The sequence below is a fragment of the Poecile atricapillus genome, chromosome 1 (assembly GCF_030490865.1).
Source record: "Poecile atricapillus isolate bPoeAtr1 chromosome 1, bPoeAtr1.hap1, whole genome shotgun sequence".
Lineage (NCBI taxonomy): Eukaryota > Metazoa > Chordata > Aves > Passeriformes > Paridae > Poecile > Poecile atricapillus.
The window spans coordinates 125,625,606-125,635,910 of NC_081249.1; the positions used below are offsets into that span (position 1 = coordinate 125,625,606).

The 10,305-nt window shown below is 46.6% G+C and overlaps 1 protein-coding gene across 2 annotated transcripts in view; it reads left to right on the forward strand.

The window, feature by feature from the left end:
- Positions 1 to 9,868, forward strand: part of LMO1 (LIM domain only 1) — a 60,134-nt gene extending 50,266 nt beyond the window's left edge. For both annotated transcript variants that reach the window (XM_058846843.1, XM_058846851.1), the window contains 2 exons: positions 4,795 to 4,920; positions 9,422 to 9,868. In XM_058846843.1, the coding sequence (XP_058702826.1) occupies positions 4,795 to 4,920; positions 9,422 to 9,527 (232 nt within the window). In that variant the 3' untranslated portion in view covers positions 9,528 to 9,868. The remainder of the gene's footprint in view (positions 1 to 4,794; positions 4,921 to 9,421) is intronic.
- Positions 9,869 to 10,305: the final 437 nt, after the last annotated feature.

Sequence of the window (10,305 nt, forward strand, 5' to 3'; positions counted from 1 at the left end):
AGGCTTCATGAGAGGACAGCTTGACCAACTTCATTAGTATCAAAATGCATTTCCTTTCCTTCAGCTGACATGACTTCCCAGTGCAGCACTGACATCGGTGTCCTGGATAGGAGGGTGCAGCAGCACCAACACAATTAAACACAAATAAATATGTATTTACCATGCTGAAGCTCCTATCACTGAGGCTTTCTCTAATTCACACAAGGGCTGATTGCAGCAAAGCTGTCTGAAGTTGCTTTTAAGCTTATTCTTTTTTATCTTTTTAAGTGATGTTCAGGCTTTCCCTGCATTTATTGGTATATTCAATACTGCAGTCAAGTCACACTTGTAGCTCAGCATATTTCTAATACCCACAGATGGGAAAAATACTGATTGCAGTATTTAAGAGCCATCCTCACTGAAATATCAGTTGTTGGTTTGTTTCAAAAGGCAGGGGCAAAACCTTTTCTTTCATGAGGATGGATTTCAGGTACATAAAGCAAGTTTTGTTCTACAGCAGGCTCTGATGAAACTAAGAAATAAACAGCAGCAGGCAAACAGGGAAGGTGTATGGGAAAACTGATTTCACCTCCTGGCTGGGGACAATACCAGCATGGAGTTCCATAGCTCTTACAAAACTTTTATATCCAGATAATCTGGATATATAAATATGTAGAAAAATAGGCAGTTGTACATAATATCTACAAATGTAGATATTTATCTGTAGGTTAGTGTTTAGTCTTCCTTCAGTTCATAACTCTTATCTTTCAGTGTTGACAAAACCTTTTCTGGGGGGCAATTATCAGTCTCCATTCAGCTGTTTGAATTTTGAACTTGTTTTGTTCCTGTGTTTAAAAAAAATCCAGTTGACACTGCCAACCTTTCCTTTCTGTACCATTCATTATTTTTATGTGCCTGTCCTGCTTCCTCTTTTTTTGTTTCCTTTGAAGTCAACAGCTCCAAAATTTTTCCTCTTTCTGCAGAGGGAAGATTTTCTCCTCCTTTTTTGATTGCAAGCTGCTATCTAGTCAGACACCAGGCTAGAGGGGGCGAGAAGGAATGGGGACTCTCTCCTTGTAGGCAATGACTAAACCAGATTGTTGTTCCTAGTGGAGACAAAAATAGGCAAACAGGTTCTCAGTTTAGCCCCCCTGAACATCTTGGTTAAAAGAAAAATCTGTTAAAAGGTATTAATGTTTTCATATGAGAAGTTTCTTCTTGTTTTCCTTACAGTAAGAACCCTTTACCATTCTTTCTCCCACCCAAAAAAAAAAATACCCTGCAGGGTGCTGTGACATTACTATGGATTGAATTAATTTGAGGTGTATTCACAGAGTTGTTGAGGTCTGGATCACCATGCACAAGACTGCTCTTCAGCCCAGACAAGACTACATAAAACCCATCCTTTGACAGTTGCCTACTGCTTCCCTCCCTTTCCCATTAATTCATTTGCATTCAGGGCTGCTCCTGTATGCCAATTAGCTTTAATTTTTACTATACAAACTGACATCAATGGCCAATGAGAACAGGGCATAGCAGGGTTTTTAGTGTGCCCATAAACTACAGAAAATTGTCCTTGGACAAACTCCTGCTTTTAGACTGGCTGACAACAATAGACATGGTTAAGTTCAGGCTAAGAGCCATTAAACATAATTACTACCACAGGGTAAAAGTTTAATTGTGCTAAATTTTAAATCTGCATAGTCTATGCTTATTTACAAGCTGGCTGGGTCTTCCTGTTACATAAAGGGGAATAAATCTGTACTTAAAAATTGTTGCCTTTTAACTTCAAAGAGAAGTGAATAAATAGGGTTTTTTAGAAGAAGCAAAACAACCCCAAACTGAAAACTTTCTGTATTTCCAGCTTCTTTTATGCCAATGGCTCCAAGCTGGTAAGTAGAGGCTAAACATCTGATAGATTTTTCTAATGCACTTCAACTTCATGTGTGTGAATGTGTGAGAGAGTGTTTCATCTGTTATGAAGGTGTCTGGGGGACAGAATGCAGATCAGTTTGTTCATGTGGGGTTATTTTAAATTTAACCACAGATGGGGCTTGGGGTGGAAGGTTTTTCCTCCTGCTCCTTATCTTCTCTCCCCCCTTCCAATAGCATTAAGCTCCCCACTTCAGGAAGCTTCAGCTCAAGTAGCTTCTGGATCAGGGGATATCAGATGTGGCAGGTTTCCTACAAGCAAACAAAAAAAGGCAGAAGACTCTGTTCATTTTGCGTTTTCTTCCAAAAAATTTTTAAAAAGCCACGTTCGCCGAACTAAAAGTTACGGCGTATTTTTAGAAGCATGGTGAATACATGGGGCTCTAAATCACTCCCCGAAAAGCAGATTAAAATTAGGAGGTGCTAGAATAAGTGTGAAATGTTCATCTGTTGGGAAAGGGAGGGTATGGAGGACTGTGAAACTTGATAGAAGAGATAAAGATTAGCACGCTGACTCGCTGGAAGCCACGTTATGTAGACATTAGAAGGCAACACGATTTCAGCTGGACAGAACATAAGCTTCAGTTCTTATGCAAACAGTCAAAGCTGTTTAACAATTGGTTTACCCCCAAAACCCCTGAAAGAAGACAGGTGAATACGATGCCAAATACATTTTTCATGTTTCTTAAGCTAACTGTTTAAATAGTTAAGTGAACATCTGTCCAAATTTCCCCATCATTTCCATTTAGAAAACTCTCCTATTTGAAGGCTGAAGAAAAGCACCTGCTTAACAATGCAAATGGTGCTGTCTGGGGCCCCTTTATTTTGTTTAATCTAGATTGAGCTCCACACAACTGTGATGCTAATGAATAATGGATATTTTATACTTGTGCATGTAGCAGTGCTGGGCACAGAGCAAATCTAGGATTAACCTCCCAGTTTCCCTGCCTAATGCATTTGACTCATTTTTTTTTAGTTTGCTGTGACTTGGGTACTCTAAAAACGGATGCCTGGTTTTATGGGAAATGGGAAAATCCTGGCAAAAGCTGTCAGGCTTTGCTGTGCCCAAGTGGAAAGGGGCAGCTAGGCTGGGGAAGGGAGGGATGTCTGGACTAATGGCTTGATTTGTGAGTGGGTGCTGAATGAGAGCCAGGGTTTTCCAGGGTGGAGACCTGGATGCTTTTCAGTGCCGCATTTTTGCAGTCTGATCTGCTGGCGTTAGGCAGCCGGGGCCCGTGCCCAGCTGCCTCCCCTGCCTTGCCTGCCCGTGGAGGCAGAAGCAAGAGGGGTCAGCTTGCAGGGAGGAGGAAGGGACTGCCTTTTGCTGGTGCAAAAACATGCATACATGTGGTACAAAAACATACATACAGCTGGGGTCTCACTCTGCCTTTCAGCCTTCAGATGATGGAATCACGGGGGAAGAAATTTTGGTACTCCCTCTGCGGATTTTCCATCCTGGACGCGTGTTTCTGTTTTGGTTTGTGTGGTTTAGCTCTCAGGGAAAACACAGTGCTGTTTCTTCATAGGAAGGTCTGGGATTTTCCCACTAGGCCTAATGAAAGACCACTGATACCACTTCTAAAGAAAAATAAGGGTGGGCTTTCTTACATCTGGAGAGCAAGCTGACTTTGGGAGCACAGCACTGTAGGAGGGTGGGAGAGTTGTGTGGAGGTTTCTATAACACTGCTGGGTGTTTCAATTCACAATTACTGGCCAGTAATAATTAGTATTGATTAGCCTGGCAAATTGCAGGTTTAGAAATTGGTTATAGATTTTCCTGATGCTTCTCATCTGCGTGTTGTGGAATCAGCCAGAACCAATGGCTTGAAACAAACCGTGAGCCCAGATCTGTCCGCGGGCAGCGGCGCGTTGCGTGCACAGAGCTAATGGCCAGCGGGGATCGTACGTCTTGAGGCTCATCACCCCCAAAATACCATTTTTATCATCTTCCAGGCCAAGTGACATGTGTCCAGAGGCTGGGGTGAACCTTGGTTCTGTCAGCCCGTGGCTCCGTGCCCCCGGCCGGCTGGAGCTGGCACACACAGGGTCTGCAGGGACACCTCGGGCAAGGGGGCCACGGGAAGGATGCCGCAGTCTTGCTCGAGTCCTCCGGCAGGAGCTGCAACAGCAGCAGACATCTGGGGAGACAGATAGTGAAAGCCAAGATGAGAATGGCAAAGCTTCCAGTGCTGAAGGGCTGTCCTGGAGGGCCGGGGAGCTGGAGTGGAACGGCTGAGCATGCTGTCCAGGCCGCTGTGGAAGGGCTTAGCTGGCTCCCGGGAGGGCTGGGGAGGCAGGAGGAGGGGGGCACAGCCTGGGAGGAGGGCTCGCTCTCTGAGGTGCCTGGCAAAATGCTGTGTGCTCATTGCGAGATATGTCATGCTTTTTCTTTTTATCAGCAGGTAAGTGAGGTTCTTCCTGAGCTCTGTTACAGCGCTGCCTGCCAGGAGTGGCAAAGTTCATGGGACTTGTGTGTCCTGCTGCCATCCTATCCCTCCGTCAGGCTGCGGCCAAGCGCAGCAAGCCTGTGTGGGGAGCAGGATGGGCAGCTCCCACCACCTACCCCACTGCTGCAGAGAGGCAGATAGCTTTTGACTGAAATTTTGTGAGCCCCAAAATAGTGCTCTGAGTGTTTAATGCTTTTCTCCATTAGACAGCAAATTAGCCCTAGGCTCACAAACCAAATGAAGTTTCATCTCGACGATCGGAGCCTGCTCACCAGGCAGTTTTATCCCAAGTTCCCGCGCGCTGGTTGGTCAGTGAAATGGAGACTGCAGCTTCTATTTATTGGTGCAATACAGTATTTGATACTGCTAATTACACTTAATTAGTCCTTCCACCATTTAATTAAAATGGCTTCTAATGATTGTGCTTCTTTGGCAGGCTCTTTGGTACCACCGGGAATTGTGCTGCCTGCAGTAAACTGATCCCTGCCTTTGAGATGGTGATGAGGGCCAGAGATAATGTTTACCATTTGGACTGCTTTGCCTGTCAGCTCTGCAACCAGCGGTGAGGACACAGTTATTGTACACACAAACTAATTTATACCTTTGCCCAGAAAACGGGAAATGAAATGTTTGATGCACGCAGCCTGTCTGGGGCTCACAGCCTGCTGGCAGGGCTGGGTTGCCAGGCTGACCTGGGGGATGCATGTAAGTACCTGTAGTCCTTTTACTGCAAATCCCCTTGGAGCTGGTGGGAGTTGGAGGGGCAAGGGGGAGGACACAGACTGTACAGCTGCTGCTGAATAAAACAAACTGCTCCAGCGTCCTTTCAGGAGCTCCCCTCTTTGCAGAAGGCAGATGATGGAGAATGGACCTCCTCTGGCAAACTGACATTATCTCTCTTACATCACGTTTCTGACACGCTCAAAACTGGGGGTGGAAAAGAAGAAGGATAGAGAGAAGGGACAGGAAGGAGGAAAATACTCTGGCCAAGCCCTTTCCAACACTAGGAGCAAATCCCTTTAGGTAGTGTGTAATTAATAGGGGCTCTTGGTGCTATAATTTTGATTGGGCTTACTGTTTCTGCTGGGTGGAGGATAGACATCAGGGACTATAATAAAGGGCCATGCCTGAAAACAGTGTTTTCATTTGAACTACCTGTAGCCAGTAGCGTTTGGGAGGGATGTGAAAAAATCTTCCCAGCACCATGTTTGTTGGTCATCATAGGCAGAATGGAAGCCCACAGAACCAGATGTGACACTGTGTCACCTTCTGATGCATCCATTTGTCCATCCTTGTCTGAGATAGACCTGGAACTGCTTGCAGTTCTTATTTCTTGTTTAGTCAAGCTGTAGTGACTGCCCAGGGTCCAAGGGCTGTGCTGGTGTTCCTGTTCTGGATCTGTGGTTGTTTCCCACAGATGAAACTGGGGTACCAATGCCTCATCCCATGTGAAAGTGTGAGAGAGATGACAAAATTTGTGGGAAGATGTATGACCAAATTCTGTAAAAGTCAAGCTAAAATCCTGACTTCAACATCCCTTGCTCACTCTAGAGAAGAGTCACAGTGGGATCGCTCGTGGAGCAGCGAGCAATCCATACATGAGTGCAAACCCCTGAACTTGGGAGATGCTGTCCCATTCCCAAACCCCTGAACTTGGGAGATGCTGTCCCATTCCCAAACCCCTGAACTTGGGAGATGCTGTCCCATTCTGGTCTCGCACCCTATGACAGTGGCTCAGCCCTAGAGGTGAATTTGGTGCCCGAGCACGGAGGAAGTGTTCGAGGTACAGAACTCCCACTAATGCTGTCACCGCACGGGCGCGGTGGCAGTGCCGGGGCGGCAGTGACATCTAGTGGCTCCTGGCCTTGGGCTCTCTTCCAGCTGCCCAGTCTTGTTCTGTGGCTCTTGAACACAGAGCTCATCCCACCTCGTCCCCGAAGATGCTCCTTCCACACCGTGACAATCGCCAGCTCTGGGATTTGTCTCCAGCCTCGGGAGTGCTGTGGGTGATGCCGGGCTCAGCCCTCAGGATCAGCTCTTTTCAGCCTCCTGATGATTCCCAGGCAGGAGAGAGTTTCTCCCAAACTCCACACCAAATCTGGGGCTGGAGCATTATAAATGTCCCTTCAGGCAGCCCTGGGATGTAGAGTCAGGAGTGGCCTCCTTGGAGTTGGCCTTGGAGTCTGCAAGCTGTGTATCTCTCATCAAAGCCCTGCTTCACCCTTCTCTCACAGAAAATCCTACTGCTGCCTAGTTTTAATTTTCAGTAATTTCTTTTAAATTTCACCCTTCATTTCAAAGGCTCCAAAGCACCTCTCTCCCTCCCTTCCCTCTTCAATTGCCAGTGTGGTGCCACTCTGTCCTTCAGACAACCTCCAGGGCTGTCACTGCCCGGCAGGAGAGTGCAGGTAATCCCCCCATTCTGGCAGAGTTGTGCTGTGATGCACAAGGGATTTGCTCAGTTTGTGAGGGGCTGAGTTGTTCTGAAAGGTGGGCTATGTGTAGATTCTTAATTTTGGCTGGGGTCAGAGGGCTACTAATTCTTATGACTTATTCTGTAGAGACTTGGGCTGGAAAGGGCAGAATGGAAGTGATCCAGTAACAGACAGCAATGGGTGCTGAACTGAGACCAGTGAGATTAAGTAACCCTAAAGCCAAAACTGCAGAGGTGGATACCAGTTCTGGTTCTGAATTGGAAACTTCACCTGAAACCCCATCTTGTTCTTCAGCTCTGAAAAGATTTGATGATGAAGACTTTTCCTTAGTTCTCTTCCAGCTTGCTTACCTTTCTATAGCTTGACTCTGTAATAGAGAGTGCTAAATCCATCACAGCAAAATCTCTTAATATTTTTACCAAGCGTGCAGTGTTTTCATTACTTTCATTCCCTAAAACACCAGTTTTGCATCAAGTCCTGCATTACCACTCAGCCTACCATGCTTTAAACTGTTCTAAAGTCGTCATGGTCATTGTAGTGGTGAATAAAAGCTGGTCACTGCTGTAACTGGCTGATAGGTCAGTGTTACCAGGGTTGCAGGAAATCCAGCTGCTTCTCTTGCATTATCTCAAGTGTGGGTTTGCTCAGAAGAAAATCATTAAAGAAATGGCAGAGTAGGTTCAGCACCTGTTTGTGACTGCTGCTGGCTAGAATTTGATCACCCAAATGGGCTCTGCAACATCCCTGCTCCAATCATTTTGGGCTGGCAATGTGAAACTGGGCCTGAGGTCACCCTCTTAACCCCTCTGTCTCCCCTTGTGATGCATCAGCTGAAGAGATCCCAGTTTACTGGTGGGTTTGCAGGACTGGTAAGTAGAAACAGCCTTTCCAGTGAATCAAACCCTTCTCCCAAAACTTCACATCACATTTGGGTCCCCCTGTAGAGCATTTCAGTTCCCATGAGCTTCTACACACCCCACACCTTCCAACTGCCAAACTCTCCAGCTCCTCCTTTGGCTCCTCTACACCCAAAACCAGGTTTAGCAAGAGACAGTTGTTGATGGTGCTGGTGGGCAAGAGTAATTTTTGCATTTCTCTTCCTGGAGGTTTCTTGGCACTTAATGTGGGGATAAGTAGTGAAAAGCAAGCAGCTGTGTCTGTTCTTTATTGTGAGTAAACCTGCTCCTGGGGAAGGCAGTGTTAAGGAGAGTGTGTGCAGTACAGTTTTTACCATAAAAGCTGTTAATGGAAATTAGGAATAATCTTTTTAATATATAGAAAAGGTTGAATTTCAGAACTACTAGAGCGCCTGCCACAGAAGATGGAAGGTCTTCAATGAAATCCTATAAAGTGTGAACCTATGCCCAGTTCCCTCTGTACCAACTTGGCAAATACATCAGCCTATTTGCAGGTGTCAAAATGTAGAAATCTTGTGCCTGGGTTGGGCCTATAAAGGAGCTTTAAATTATTAGTCCTATTCTTTTAGCAGAAAATACTCTGTTTTATGGAGATTCTCTGCCTGAAGCTGCCTGAGTTACAGATGATGAAAGCACTTTAGACAAGGGGTAGGCAGTGCCAAAGCTCTGCCTGGGAGCAGGGGAAATGGGAATTTTGAGGTCTGCTAAGTCTCCTGAGGATGGGGTCACCTCCAATGATCTTCCTTCAAAGCCCTGCAGATACTTGGCCTCGCCAGAGGCTGGTACCTACCCCTTCCTTTCAGTGCAGAGCTGCCTTGAGGCACAGTGCCTGACCCAGGTTGTCCCTTTGCTTCAGGGATCTTTGGCTGATTTCAGACTCAGCTCTTGGGGCAGCCTGTGCTCTGGTCTGTCATTGTCCTGCCAGCATGATGGACAGAAAACAGCCCCTGAACTGGGTGCAGAGAACATTATTTGTTATCTTAAGAAGTAAAGATTAGTTTCTGATTCCTGAGCAAGCAGGCAGGGTGGAAAAAGCTATTGGCTGTCAATTCACACCTCTCCGATCTTATATGTGGAACTTTTTTGACCTTAATGGTCAAATAAAATTGTTAAATATCACAAGCTTCTCTGTCAACTTCAAGACAAACAGAACAATTTACATGGTATATAGAGAGCAGTGCCCTTCGCTCAATGAAGATAAAGGTTAGGAGTCCAGCCACCGAGAAATTTCTATTTATTGTTCAGCACTGTACACAAGGGGGTGAGGGAGGACTTAATAGCCAGTCCTTGCCTGGAAATTAGTGTAAATACTGCTTCACCCGAGGGAACTGTGGAAATGTGGATACCAGCAAAAACTTGAAATAGGCTCAGTGTAATATTGCCCGCTTGATTTCCTGGTTGGAGAGCCAACATCTCTTGTCTGCAGGGACAAATCCCTTAACTGCTCCCAGCCTCCTCCTGCAGCTGGCACGGGACCCTGCAGAGAGTGGGACCTGCTCCCCAAGCTGCTCTCTGTGGCCTGAAGCCAAGCACGGATGTGCCAGGGAAAGGGAGAGCAAAACCCTGGGATGGCAAGGGGAGAAGCACTGGCAGAGCTGGAAATCAAACCCTGCTCACCAGAATCGCCTTCGGACCCAAACTGCCTCAAATCCCCCCCGTTCTAACATCTGCTCATACTCACACCCACTAATCCTTTCTTTTCATCCTCCAGATTCTGCGTGGGAGACAAGTTTTTCCTGAAGAACAACATGATCTTGTGTCAGATGGACTATGAGGAAGGGCAGCTGAATGGGAGCTTCGAGTCCCAGGTTCAATAACAGCCCCTGCTTCGCTGGAGCACTGTGGGATGGGCGCTTGGCCGCACGAGCAGCGAGGGCGTCTGTCAGCTTGCCTGCAATATTTTTTTAATTCTTGGTCCAGAGAGGACTATATACATTGTAGTACTTTTCCCCCCCAACACAAAGCAGTTACAATTTTAGATGTACAGTTGTGCCTGCTTAGCTGAGCACTGCATTGCCTGTATGTTTGTGAGTTTTTGGGGTCTGGGGGAGGGCTCTGTACAGTCTGTTTTCTGTATATAAACTGGAACATTTATTTTATGAAAAATGTAATGCAATTTTATTACTGGTGTGAATTAAAAATTATGAATGTTTCCTGGTCATCTTTGCTGTGGTTTCTTCCCTGTGTGGCAAAAGCCTGTATTTCCCATGCTTTAGCTGAGCAGACTATTGGAAACGTGTACACAGATCCCCTGGAAACTGCATGGATCACAGCAGAGGCAGGTTCTCTCACAATAACTGGGGAAAATGCCGCTGCAGAGTTGTGGAGACTTCCATCCAGCCACCTGCTTCCCTGTATAAAGGGAGGGAACGAGCTGGGGGCAGGTGATGGCTGGGAACCGTCGCTGGCAGGGTCCCACCGAGGCGGCTGTGCCTGCTGAGCTGCTGGCTGAGAGGATCCTTGTGGATTCAGACAGAGCACTGCCATGGAATTCCTGCTGGCTGGCTGAGCCTGTGGCTCCAGTCTGGGCTGCAAGGAACAGCTCCCTGAAGCCCTGCCAACAGGTGCCTGGGCATTGATCAGAATATTAATTCC